This window comes from Nicotiana tabacum, chromosome 17 (assembly GCF_000715075.1).
Source record: "Nicotiana tabacum cultivar K326 chromosome 17, ASM71507v2, whole genome shotgun sequence".
Classification (NCBI taxonomy): domain Eukaryota; kingdom Viridiplantae; phylum Streptophyta; class Magnoliopsida; order Solanales; family Solanaceae; genus Nicotiana; species Nicotiana tabacum.
Genome location: NC_134096.1, coordinates 79,559,140 through 79,572,876, shown reverse-complemented (window position 1 = coordinate 79,572,876; position 13,737 = coordinate 79,559,140). Strand labels below are relative to the sequence as shown.

At 34.0% G+C, this 13,737-nt stretch overlaps 1 protein-coding gene across 1 annotated transcript; it reads right to left on the bottom strand.

Moving 5' to 3' along the window:
• Positions 1-3,010: 3,010 nt before the first annotated feature.
• On the bottom strand, positions 3,011-8,418 carry LOC107800915 (formin-like protein 6). Its single transcript, XM_016624184.2, has 4 exons — positions 6,645-8,418; positions 6,364-6,563; positions 5,143-5,384; positions 3,011-4,249 (listed from the first exon to the last, which is right to left on the bottom strand). Exons 1-4 carry the CDS (start codon positions 8,033-8,035, stop codon positions 3,455-3,457), a joined length of 2,628 nt encoding a protein of 875 aa, XP_016479670.2. The 5' UTR covers positions 8,036-8,418; the 3' UTR covers positions 3,011-3,454.
• Positions 8,419-13,737: the final 5,319 nt, after the last annotated feature.

Genomic DNA, 13,737 nt, shown 5'->3' with positions numbered 1-13,737 from the left:
TCACCTTAATGCTACATACGCCCTCGGCAAAGGGTTCAGATATCATACTGCTGAAAGCTGAGCTGCACTGCTCTGAGCTCTCAGCTGTATCTTAGCTGCCTCCGAACTATCCTTAATCGCTGCTAACTTATCGATGAGTCAATACTTAAAAGTTATACTATTAAAGCAAAATGGCCTCCGGACCACTTAAACTTGTACCCGTTTGTTAACACGGTATATAAACTTTTATTTTTTTTATTTGGACATCTCTACTTGATGAACTGAATACTAATAAATACGTCCGACTGAACGTGTTCTTCACTCGCTGTGACATGACTGACACGTCATATACTAAGCCTTTTATTCTTTGACATGTGTAATTTGTGGGTCCTAGTTTAAAAGAAAAATTATTTTACCAGATTTTTATTCTCCTCCTCTTTAAAAAATTAATTTTTGTCTTCTCCTTCATAGTCAAAGCTCCCGCCGATCCACCACCATTTCACCATATTCAATACTCGGCCACCTAAAACCCTCCCACTTTCAAGTCTCAGCCACCACTAGCAGTCTCTCCACTCTATTCAGGTGCTCTTTTTTCTCTCTGCGTTGTCAAGCTCTTGGAAATTTTGAGTTACATTCTTTCAATAATCGGACTTCAATAAAACCAAATTATTGAATGCATGTTTGTGAACCTGTATCAATTCCATTGCACAAATTTAATGTATTTCGTTTTCTCTTAGCTAGGGCATTTCTAGGTTATATACTTACCGGCATATCTTGCAGCTTAATTTGTTAGTTAATTCTCGAACTCTGAGTGTTTGATTATATCTTTAAGACCACCTAAAACCCTCCCACCTAAATCTGAAAGTCAGATCATTGATTTATTTGAGGTATTTTTATGGAGCATAAATCCACCATTGCTGTACAGTGAAGAGCTTCAAAGCCTCTAATGGAAATGAAAAAAAAAAGAAGAGAAACAGAAGGACTTGTGATTTCAGGGGAAAGAATAGAAAAGAAAGGGAAAGGGGATGGGGAGATGGAGTGTCGGGTGGGTTTTTGTAATTTTTTATTCTTTTTTACTTTTTATCTTTTTTTTTTTATTTTTAATTACTCAAGCAAATTGCATCACGTGTCTGATTTGCATGATATGCACACACTATTGTTATGTCACACATATTATTATCACATAGACTTGGTCAATGGTCAGAGGTGTTTATTGGTACTCATTCCGTCAAGTACAAGTGTTTAAATGAGAAACTTGTAAGTTCATTTACCGAATTGACAAACGGGTACAAGTTATAAGTGGCTCGGAAGCTATTTTGCCTACTATTAATGGTGCTTTTAGAAAAAGAGATCAGAAACTCCTAATACTTGCGAATCTTCAACTCCAAATCTCGTTAGAGAAAAAGAAAAGAATTCCAAATTTTGTTTGCTCCTTGCAGAGGTCAGTATGGAATTCCGTTAGAGCATTATTTTTCTTGCATCAGTGGTATATTCGATTAGTTTGTACTAAGAATGAACCCTCATCATGCTCCCTTTGCTTTAATTTACATGACATTTTTTTCGTTTTGAAACATTGCTAATGTACAATGCCATTTCGTTTTTATACAACCTAAACATTTCTATCAGATCGCCTTTTCAAGGAAAAATTTAATAATTATATTTTTTCACTATATTAATATTAATGTAAAGTTAAGATCTAAAATTTTGTTTTCGGTCCACTAAAATAAAGGATGGGGGAGTAATAATAATAATAATAGAATATTCCCTATATTTCATTTTATGAGGTACTATTTAACTTGACTCAAAAACTTTTTAAAATATTTTTAGAACAATATAACAATGATATTTTTATGATTATAAAATAAAGTTTAAAGTTAAATTATTTTTAAAATATATTTTTTTTTGGAACAAATTTAAAAGGTAGGGTGTCACTTACATTGAAAACAAAACAGTGTAAGAAGAAGAAAAAAAGAGTAAGCCAGTCAGAAGGGCGATTCGCACCCAGGAGAAATAAATGGTGCCTCCTACTGGGGAAAGTGAAATCGCTTCACAAAATGCCTTTACTCAACTCATATTTGCGTGCTGTGACGTTGGGGAATTGTAGCCATTGACGAACCTACGCGCCTTGTCATCTGTCTGGGTATGTCTGCTTGCCTGTGTACCCTAACCCTTCTTTCATTTACAAGCTTGCCCATCCACTGGAAAAATTACGCAGTCATTTTCAAATTGAGATCTTTCACCTTACCCATTATTCCCATTCGATCACTCAACAACAGATGGATACATGCAAATTCCGATCCCTTTATTTATCTATTGCATATATGATAAGGAGCTAGTACAATCAGTGGCGCGGAGCCAGGTTTTCCATGTGTTAAAATATAAAGAAATAGACACACGAATAAGTTAAGGAGATTCAATAGTTTATATACATAATTTTTTTAAAAATTAATTAACCTATCTACATTATTCTACACGGTGTAATTTTTCGACGACCTCCTATAAGAGTAGCTCCGCCACTGAGTACAATTACTGATCAGGTTTGCAGCAGCAAAGCAGGTACTTTTAAAGTCATTTGGTATGTCTACCATGAATTTTTACTAGTATTGATCATTGATGCAGTTACTATTACATAAGGCAGATTTTGAATTTAATGTCACTAGATGCACCTGCTAAATATATATACATATCTTTACAATTTATCTTTAAAATTTCTATTACATGTATAAAACTCCAAGTATAAGACAATAAGTAAAATACATCCTGTATATTTGTTGGATCCACCTGTCTACATTAGGAAGGGCTTTTATATATCCAAAGAGTTGATTAGGCTACATAAATGCTTTACTTTGTTTTAGTTTTTATTCATCTTCTGTATTAGTAGTGGCTGCGGCCTGCGGGGCCTAATTCCCGGCATGCTTCCCATAATATCCACTTAATTTGCTGGTTAAACAGCTTTAGGGGACTTAAGCTAGTCAAAAGTGTAAAGAATGTTTATTCTATAAAGGAGAAATAATTTCTTTGTATTGCATCATTTTACTATCAAAATAGAGATCCGACTATCGTGTTGCCTGGCATTGAATTTTTATGTCTCTTGACTATGTTTACAAATGAATAGGACTATGCCTAGGTCTATACCCATCTCAAAAGTAAAAAGAGGGATAATCCCTTTACCCCACATCGATTCGTTTGCATTGAAGGTTGATTACGAATAACTACATGGAATCCTAGAATTTTTGTTGTCTAATCTTCTGTATCTTTGTGAAGGATTGACGTATAGACTGCCTAATCTCTGTACTGTTTCTTCACTTACTGCTTCTTGTTCATGGAGCTGAATGCTATATTTGCCCGCTAGCACCAAAATGTTAGTGTCTCCTTGAAGATGTGAGACTGCTTCAATCTGGTGTTTCTTTTCCATCAGCATACTCCATCTGTGCTTGTCCATTAATGAGATGGTTGAATTATTTTCACATAAATTTCATGGAGATAAGCTATCATCATCCCAATTCCGTTCTTGTCTCACATTATATCTGTTCAAGACTGGTAGTGATGCAGTTGAAGCTATTCTGAATGATCTTGCACCACCAACCACTGTTTGATCCTGCATCCTCCTAACATCTTTGCACACATTATCCAATATGGAGAGGAAGTCTCGCACGATCACGAATATTCTCAGGGGATGAGCTTCCTCTTTTGCAGCATCACCATGAAAATATTCTGTTACCTGTTTGACCATGGATAAGGCCTTTCTTTCTTCTGCTCTGATCCTCGCTATTCCATCTTCTGCCTCCTTAAGAAACACTTTCATCGATTCAAAAAAGTTACCTTGCGTACCTTCCTTTTCATACTGCAAAACTGATCTTGCTTTATCAAGTCCGACTTCAAGCTTCAAGACATAGCTGCCCAGGACATCTGAGTCCATTGCTGCTGCTTTTTTGACATTACCAAGTTCTCTGCTTAATCCAGCAACAACCTGCAACCCTTGCTTCCTGAAATCTTCCTCCTTGAATTTGATGTTTGCATTATTAGAATGATTATGGCCTGGGGCTTCAGAACTCAGCCCTTCCGACCTGATAATCTCCTGCACCACAAAGTGCAGCAAGCTTGTCTTCCCGTCTGTTCCTTTTATATCTACTAATTTCAAAAGAGTGTCAAGTTTGAAAGCTCTGGCATCACCGCGATTAGTTCCAACATTCATGCGGTTTCCTGTCCTTAGAACAGCTTCTAGGAGTTTGAGGAATAGTCTACTATTCTTCAGTTCTTCACTGGCTACCTGTCCATATGATGTGCAATGCACCAGGGTTATTATTATTCTTTTAAATTATTGGAAGAAAGGTCTAAATCCAGGTATATTAGCAGAAAATATTTAGCCTAGATAAGGTCTTTTAGGTAACTAGTACAGCATTCCTCTGAGAGTGGCTCAAGTTTACCAGTGGAATAATTTGTTGTAGTCAAGATTCTTAGAAAGGTAATCCATGCTAATAAGGTAACTGAAGGCATTAAATTCAACTCTAATTTCAGGCACAAAGAACACTAATGTAAAAGTTTTAGTGCAGTTAAGACCCTGGGGGCGTCAATATATACTCCCTCCGTTTTCAAAAAGATTGTCCTAGTTTGACCTGACACAAACTTTAAAATAAAGAAGGGGAGACTTTTGAGATGAGTGGTCTTAAATAAGTCATAGCATTTGTGTGGCTTTAAAACTTTTGAAACTTGTCATAGCATTTGTGTGGTTATAAATGCTTCCTATTAAGGAAATATTGAAAGGTACCAATCTTTTTAAAACGGACTAATAAGGAAATAGTGTCAATCTTTTTGAAATAGAGGGAGTAACATATTTATGTCACATCATCCTGAGAAATCACAGTCATTGAGTTCAGTAATGCTTGTGTAAAGAAGGGTTAAAACGAGCTAATAAAAGGGTACAGATACATCTGATCAACTCTTGAGAAATCGTAGTCTGAATTAGTCTATTTTAATGTACATTGGTGGAAGAATTCGCCGTCCAATAATAGTTATCTGGGTCACATACAGAATGTCCTAGTTTATAGAATAAGCATCAGCCTTTTGTCCTAATCAAAATATTGACGTACGATTAACACCTGAATACAAATGACCCTTAAGCTCTTCTAGACAGTATAAATTTAAATAGACAGCTGATAGTACCTCAAGGGTTTGGAAGGACTTTCTCAAATCTTTTACTTCACCAACAAAATTTGCTCTGTAAAGCATGGCTTCTACTCTTTTGAAGGCAAATGGTATATCAAGCACTCCCTTGAGGAATCTTTCTGCAGACCCTAATTTGGAGGTGTCTCCGCTGTACTCGCTCAGTTTTATCTCTTCTTCTCTTGTTGGAGCCATCTTGACCAAAGTCTCCAGAAGTTCAGGCCCCAATCCTTCAGTATTTCCTGCAACACATAAACACATTGTATCACACGTAAATTATTTTGGTATATGCAGAACTGCAGATATGTGATTAATTAAGTCCTCTGGTGCACTTGCCATGTTTAACGCTCGTGGTTCAAAACATGGCACAACTTGAGACAAAATTCTGACAATAGATGTAGTTTAAGTTGATCTAGCATGAATGTCTTAAAAGTTTGGTTGGGCAAAATGGTGATAGAGTTTTCAGGGAGATTCACAAAGTCATTAAAAGCAAGAATGAAAATGATATGCTGCTTCTAGCTAAAATTCTTTATTATGTTGAACACGTATTTTCTGGCAAGACAAATCACAGATAAGTTTTCAGGCATACTACAAATATTAAAAAACAGATGAAAGGATACTCTGTCTAAATACTTCAAATTGTTTATTGAATTAAATGCGGGACCTCATGTTTGTTTGGATATCTGTTGTTCTTGTTTTCTTGCTCTTCTAAAGAGGTTGGAGTTATTGCCTAAATGAGAAGCGGAACTAATAAGCTTTTACTTTTGAAATACGAAACTTTATTTATTCTGCTGAGATAATTTGAATATTCTCTGAGGCACGGAATGGTATTAGGAAATTCTTGAGAATTCTATGGGTTAGATGCATGATCACTATGGTGCAACTGTGTAGGAACTTACAGCTGGAGAACTAGAAAGATATGCATTTGAAATGGCTTTCTCATCGCAGGGAGAATGAAAGTATGCAGGAAAAATACCATATGAAAAATGCTTTCGCTGGCTATTTCTAGTAATGGACTTGATTCAACCTTTCTAAATCTTCTCTAATCTATAGGTCCTAGGCAATATCAGAATTTAATGTATATGCTTGTTACATACCAAACTTTATTCATTTATTTGATTAGGCAAAAAAGGATTGCAGTTTCACCTGTTTGGGCATATCCGGAGTATGTACAAAATACTGAATCCGAATTTTAGTGCAGAGGCATGAGAGATTACATACCATTTAGAAGGGCTTCGGAAACCTCATTCTTGGTAACATTTAATGCTCGTAACATTATGGCAATATTCTGTGACTTCTTGGGGTCAAGTACCTTATTCTCCTGCTCAACAGGAGGAAGGACTGATTTCCTTGTTGCTTCCTTTGGTACTGGATTTGCTGAATTACATCCAAAAAGTGACTCCATCATGTCCTCATTCAATCTGCAATACAAAAGGTAGTACTTATATAAGATATTAGTGTTGCTGGTAATCGGACCTTAACATCTTTGATCTTCTACTTACTGGAAGGAGCTTGATTTTAGTTGGTCCCACACTGTGGCTCGATCAGAGGTTGCTGGCACTTTGTCCCAGTGCAAAGGCTTCAACTTAGGCTTGGAAGGATCTGTATCGCCAGAATCATGTTTTTCTATTGAACTGGCATCTCCGTTTTCCTCTTCAGATGAACTTCTCTTCTCACTCCCTGATGTCGTTTTTGGAGTGGGACTCCTCCTTGATTCTGTCGAAAGAACACTTCCTTGTAGTCCTCCCGGTTTGGGGGGTGTTGAGAGTGGAAGTGGGGGTGGAGGAGGACGAGGGGGAGGCGGAGGAGGTGGTGGTGCTTTCGATATTTGTTGGGCTTGGTTGCTTATCAATTGAAGCCTTGCCATGTCTGGAGGAGGAGGTGGTGATGAAAATTTAGCCCTTTTCGGCACAAATGGTGGTGCTGGCTTAGTATACTCCAACCGAGGCTCAGGTGGAAGTTGTTCTAAATGACCCCCTTGTGGTTCTAGCAGTGGTGGCGGAGGAGCTGGAGTTTGCTTAATGGATGGTATTATAGCATGTTTTACATCAGGGGATGAATCAGAAAGGCGCGATCTTGGAGAAGTTCTCTTTGAATAAGGGACAAAATTCTTGTTGCTTTGGTAACTCTGCTTTAAACTGGGAGTATAATAACCTTCTTCATTGCTAACAGAGGAGCCTTGTGGAGTATGAAATGCAGTGTCACGGCTTTCCTCATCAGATGATGACATTGCAGTGGGTGAATCCATGCTAGGAGGGGGTGGGGGTTTGCTAAGTGGTGGAAGGGGTTGAAGGTCAGGACTTGGCCTATACCTATCCGATCTTTTAACAGAGTTCAATTTTCGATAAGGTGAGGCATTAGCACCATTGGACTGAGTCACAGTTGTTTGAGCAGATGGCTCAACTGTCCCAATATAAAGGAAAGTAGAAGGTGGCATTCTTGATTCCTCATTGATCCTCTGATTATTGCCCCCTACAAGCTTTTGAGTTTCATCAGGGTGTCTAGCGCGGTGCTTGTAAATGTAGAATGCCAAGGCAGATAACATTCCCAAGGTGACAATCCCAACTGATATTGCAATTGCCACTTTCTTGACTGGCTTTGCTGGCTGTGTGGCAACTGGATTTGACACTGGAGTTCCATTAATTGGACTTGCTGGAGGTTGCTGTGTCTGATCTGGTGTAGTCCCAGTAGGGACTTCTGGAAAGAAAGGCTGGTCTGGACTGGAAATGACCGGCTCTACCGGCGGCGGTGGTGTTGAACTAACTGGAAAGAGGGGCTGATGCAGAATTCTCCTGGTGTTTTCCTTGGCAACCAAATCTTGAAACTGAACTGTGAAAGATGTAAGCAGTGATAGTATGAAAAAGATACTCATAAGATGAGCTGCTACTCTCATGGTGTTATTTTTAAGGTCTATCTTAAGTTGTTTTTCTTTTCCCAAATCATCTCCGGTTTTTGTTCCACAAAGAATTCTAAAGAGAGAGAAAGAGAAGCTTCTGTTAGCTGCAAGATCGGGATGCTGTAGTGTGGGGTGGATGATGTGAGCAGTCAGCCGCACTTTCTCTTTTCATATTTTGCTATTTCCTAAAATTATGTCCTGGAGTTTAGATTTCCTAAAATTGTTAGTGTAATTTGAGTAGAAAAATATAATTAAAACAATTTGATTTTAAGAAACAATTAAGAACGTTTCAACTGATGACGTATAAAGGAACAGAATGCCACAGCCAACACCCAACAGGGGTAGTGAGAATCTGCTTTTATTGGTGCTTTTTCCACGTTAAAGGACGATGATGGCAATCTGCTGGGGCTATAAAGATCACGTTCCTTGCCACTTTTTTCTCCATATAAAAACCTTTTCTTATTTTGTTTTATTCCCTAAACTTACGCCTTTTCGTGACAGAGTAGAGGGGACAAAGGAATTTCCCATTCTTTCTTCTTGGCGCTGTTATGGTAAATACGTAGTCGAGTAGTGTCAATTTATTTTTCAAAAATTGTAAGGGCAAAACTGGGCATTAAATTATTACGGTCAATTTAATGGGTGGTCATTCAATTTTGTATTCCTTGCGCAAAATATATATATATTTTTTTTATTATGTAAAAATCATTAACTTTGTGTTCATTATTCAAAAATTATTTTTCTTTCTTTTGTTACAAAAAAATTATTTTACTTTGCTCTATTATCACAAAAGTCACCTTGCCTAGATTTTATAATACTTTTACTTGAAAAGTCTATTATGTCCTTGACATTATAAATCCTCTCATTTATGTAATACCTTTTATATTATATACTATATAATATATTTTTACTTAGGTATTTTACTTATAATTAAAATAATTTTAAATTATTTTATTTATTATTTTTATAATATATCCATACATTTAATTTTTTCATGGCACTCAATTTGTTTAATCATATTCAAACATGAACATATTTTAAATATAAAAATGATAAAAATATTTATTTTTTAATATTTATTTAAAATAATAAAAACATATTTGTTTAACAAATGATAGTTTTTTTAATAGTCAATAAAATTTTAAAAGAAATTCCAAAGATATTTGTGTTTAATATTAAGTTTTTTAAAACTTTATATGTTAATATTATTTATTTGAAAGTATTAATCTGATGTGTCATTTGCTAAATGTGAGTATTTTATTTATTAAATTAATGGGTATGGCTTGGTTGATAAATCAATGAGTTTTGATTTTTTAATTTTTATTAAACATATTTCATTAAGCATGATTAAGAACGTGGATTTGAGATTTATTCACGGTAATGTTACTGATAAATATTTTAATGCTATTTTATATATCTTGAAAATTAATATTAAGAAAAAACTAAATGTACGAATATATTATAAATATAATAAATAAAATAATATTAAGTTATTTTAATTATAAGTAAAATATTTAGGTAAAAGTATATTATATAGCATATAATATAGAAGGTATTACATAAATGAAAGGATTTATAATGTCAAAGGCATAATAGACTTTTCAGGTAAAATATTTGTAAAATCTGGTCAAAGTGATTATTGTGATAACTAGAGCATAGTAAAATAATTTTTGTATAACAAAAGAAAGAAAAATGACTTTTGGGTAATGAACACAAAGTTGAAAGACTTTTACGTAACAAAAGAAAAAAAAAATTTGGGAAATGAACACAAAATTGAATGACCGCCCACGAAATTTACTCAAATTTTTATTGTCTTTAATTTAATGGCTATCATCTCATTTTCATGATATTACACGTTTCATCTTGGTAATGAGCAACTTTATTAGACGACTTGGATTGATGGGGACCTTCTGTAGTGCGAATTACGTGAGGAATATTAACTCTGGTCTCTCCTTGCTATTTTAAAAGCTGAATGAAACTCGCCTACACAATATCGTTAGCAAAAGCAGGGGAAAAAAAGAAACAAAAAGAATAGAATATAGTCCCTCCGTTCATTTTTAGTTGTCTATTTTTGATTTTGTACTTTCTTTAATAATAATAAATAAATAAAATATATATTTTATAATTTTATCCATAATAATGATAGCATTTTCAAAAGTCTTGAGAAATAATTTGGTTAATGCGTAATTAATGACAAGGGTAAAACAGGGAGAAAATATTATCTTTCTTTTGATTTAGTATAATGAATAAATAAAAATAACAATATATTTTTAATATAGTATACAAGTAAAAGTGAACATAGAGAATAGTATCTATTCCTACTATTGTATCACAATTACTATTACATCATTTAATTTTTTCCGCAAGAATTATGGTTTCAATTGCCTTTCCTTAGATTTAAAGAAAAGAAAGGAAAACGAAAAACCTAGTAGCACGGTAGACTAGATTTTAAACCAACAATTACCATAATTGTAATTTACTAAGGGGGCTATGCTAGTAATTGGAGAGAGAAAGTTGACGTGCCTTGTTAACGTTATTCTCCTTTTTTGAGCTTTGTTTTTTCCATTTTTCTGACAGCTAGATCCACCGACGACTTATACATCTAATCTTGCTAATATTTTATGGGATAAAAACACGTCCTTCAACATCTGCCTTAATCCTTTTTCTTAAGGTTACCTTTTACTTTCTTTTATTTATTACTACTAATTTTTGTTTATTGTGGTTAGATCTGCCACTATACAAACGACATTGTAATCCTTTTTACCGCCCGTCGCACTCTATAGATTTGGGTGCAAATCGTTCATGCTCTGCGTCATTTATACATTCGGTCAAAAATAATTATATTCTTAATTAATATACAAAAAATATATTTTGGCTAATTTTTAAAAGTGGCTATATTGTATAGTTTTTCCATTTATTTACATTCATACCAGCCCCATGGACTTTGAGTAAAAGATAAACAAAGTAATATATCAATAAATTCTACCCAAAGTCCTCCAATATGAATTTTTGCATGCGTTTCCATTTTGAAATACTAATATAGTGTGGAATTTGAATTCTAATCGTATCATAATCATGATTGTCCAATTTACCCTTTCTTACTTCCTACTAATTATGTGAAAAAAAGAATTTATTTTAAATAAAAAAATATTTTTTTATTTAAAAAAAATTATAGGGTCCTAGAACATGGACTTTAACATCGCTGGAAAGAGCAGTGAAGATGCATGCGCATAGTTCAAACCATATCATATAACCATGATAATCATTCGTAAAATTTTATGATTTATATCTCTCATCATAATTACTTACACTAGAATTTTGCTTTATTTTTTTCTTTTTTATTACGCCAAATTGTGTGTCTCTCTGGCACAATCATAACAAGCTAGCTCATATAGTTTTACTATGCGCAAATGAATACTTTCCTCACTACTTTGTATTTGCTTTCCTGTTTTACTTCTAAGTAAAAATTATTACTAAAATGCAATGCAACCCCCCCCCCCCCTTCTTCTTTTTGATCTATTGCCAAATTGTGCTTCTGTCTGGCACAATCATAACAAGCTCATAGTTTCCCATTAGCAAAGAAAAAAGGCCCAAAAATAACCTTGTGGTATTCGAAATGGATTAATTATAACTCCCATTTAAATTTGAAACCACAAATGACCCTGCCATTATAGAATGGGTCTAATAATGTTCTTGTGTTATTCGAAATTGATCAATTATAATCCTCGTTTAAATTTGAGCCCGCTAATGACCTTGCCGTTAAAGAATGCGTCTAATACTGCTATTTTCCTCAGTTAGTAATGATTAGAGGTGTAAATGGATATTTAAAACCCGACTAAACCGACAAAACCGTACCGTGCCGAACTTATTTTTAGGTTTCTTTTAATAAAACCGTAGGTGTTTATATAAATCTATAATCGTACCGATAATTAGGGCAGGTTTTTTATTTTATAAAAATAAATCAAAAAAATATCGAACCGTACCGAATAAATTTACATGTGAAACATATATTTATATATTAAGTTTAAAAATAATAATGTATTAAAATTTGTACATTATTTATATTAATACATTATTATTTACAAATATAAATATTAGACCCATTCTTTAACGGCAGAGTCATTAGTGAGCTCAAATTTTAAACTTATTCGACCCATTCTTTATAAATATTAGACCCATTATCATTTTTAGACTTAATATATAAATATCGAACCGTACCGAATAAATTTACATGTGAAACATATACTTATATTGGGTCTAATAATAGGTCAGATATATTTACATGTGAAACATATATTCACATGTAAATTTATTCGGTATGGTTCAATATTTTTTCGGTTTATTTTTATAAAATAAAAAACTTACCCTAATTATCGGTACAATTATAAGTTTATATAAAAACCTACGGTTTTATTAAAAGAAACCTAAAAATCGGTTCGGCACGGTACGGTTCTGTCGGTTTAGTCGATTTTTAAATATCTATTTATACCCCTAATCATTACTAACTGAGAAAAATAGCAGTATTAGACCCATTCTTTAACGGCAGGGTCATTAGTGGGTTCAAATTTAAACTAGGGTTATAATTGATCCATTTCGAATAATACAAGAGCATTATTAGACCCATTATATAACGGTATGGTCATTTGTGGATTCAAGTTTAAACGGGAATTATAATTGATCCATTTCGAAAAGCACAAGATCATTTTTGGGCCTTTTCCCATTAGCAAATGAATACTTTCCCCGCTTCCTTGAATCCTTCTTGTTATAATTGTATATATAAAATTAAAATAATGCAAGTTGCCATACTCATTACTCATTTCATCTCCGGGAATGAACACTTCCCCGCGTCTTGATTTTCTCTCTCTTGTTTTACATGTAAGTAAGAAATAAATTTAATGCAAACCTGTAAATAAAATAAGAAATAATGCAAATCCTATACCCATTGGTCATTGTATAGTATGCAAATACCATACTAGTTAAAAGTTTCATATTTTTTCCGTATTTACTTCTTCAAAATTTGCCAGATCAGAACAAAACAGGGTAAGCAGTTGCCCAGTACACAATTAAAGTATCCTAATTTAAATGAAACTCCAAAAATAGCAAAAACTGTCGGTGCTTTACTATTCAACATAAGATACATAATCGAGAAAAAGAAAGCTTACCCCATTTTTGCCAACGTAGGCTACAATACATTATCATCAAACGGCCAATTATTCAAATTAATTAGTTTGATTAGACTTGAATGACAAACTAATACTTTCGCTTTGCGTTGTCAAAAAGCAACTAGCTTGGCCTAACCCCTTATTCCCAAGTGCCTCCGCCATTCCCCTCAATAACATTTAGGTGCAAGATTTAAATTCCATAAAACTTCATTTATCTTCTTTAATTTTCTTGTTTATAGATCAATGGAAAAAAAGAAAAGAAAAGGAAATGATCCAGTGGTGATTTGCCTTGTGCTATGCATTTATTAGGACTAATTAATTCAAGAGTTAGGCAATGTGTCACATGTTTCACGCTTAAATGTATATACACCAATAGGAATTATTTTTTCTGCTTTAGGGTTTCGGTCTCATATAAGTATACTGTCATAGATGCATGCAAGCTGGACATATGATTGAAAGAGACTGACATGTTCGATTATTTATCAGCTAGCCTTTCTACTGATAGTTTCTTCAAATCAAGAACTACAAGTTTCCATAGAG

Bases quoted from the DNA above. Each gene is read 5' to 3' on its own strand.
- LOC107800915 (XM_016624184.2), bottom strand. From the start codon at position 8,035: ATGAGAGTAGCAGCTCATCTTATGAGTATCTTTTTCATACTATCACTG. The intron at 5,385-6,363 runs GTATGTAATCTC...TATGTGTTGCAG, and splicing joins TTCCGAAGCCCTTCTAAATG to GAAATACTGAAGGATTGGGG. The intron at 4,250-5,142 runs GTACTATCAGCT...TCATATGGACAG, and splicing joins AGTCCTTCCAAACCCTTGAG to GTAGCCAGTGAAGAACTGAA.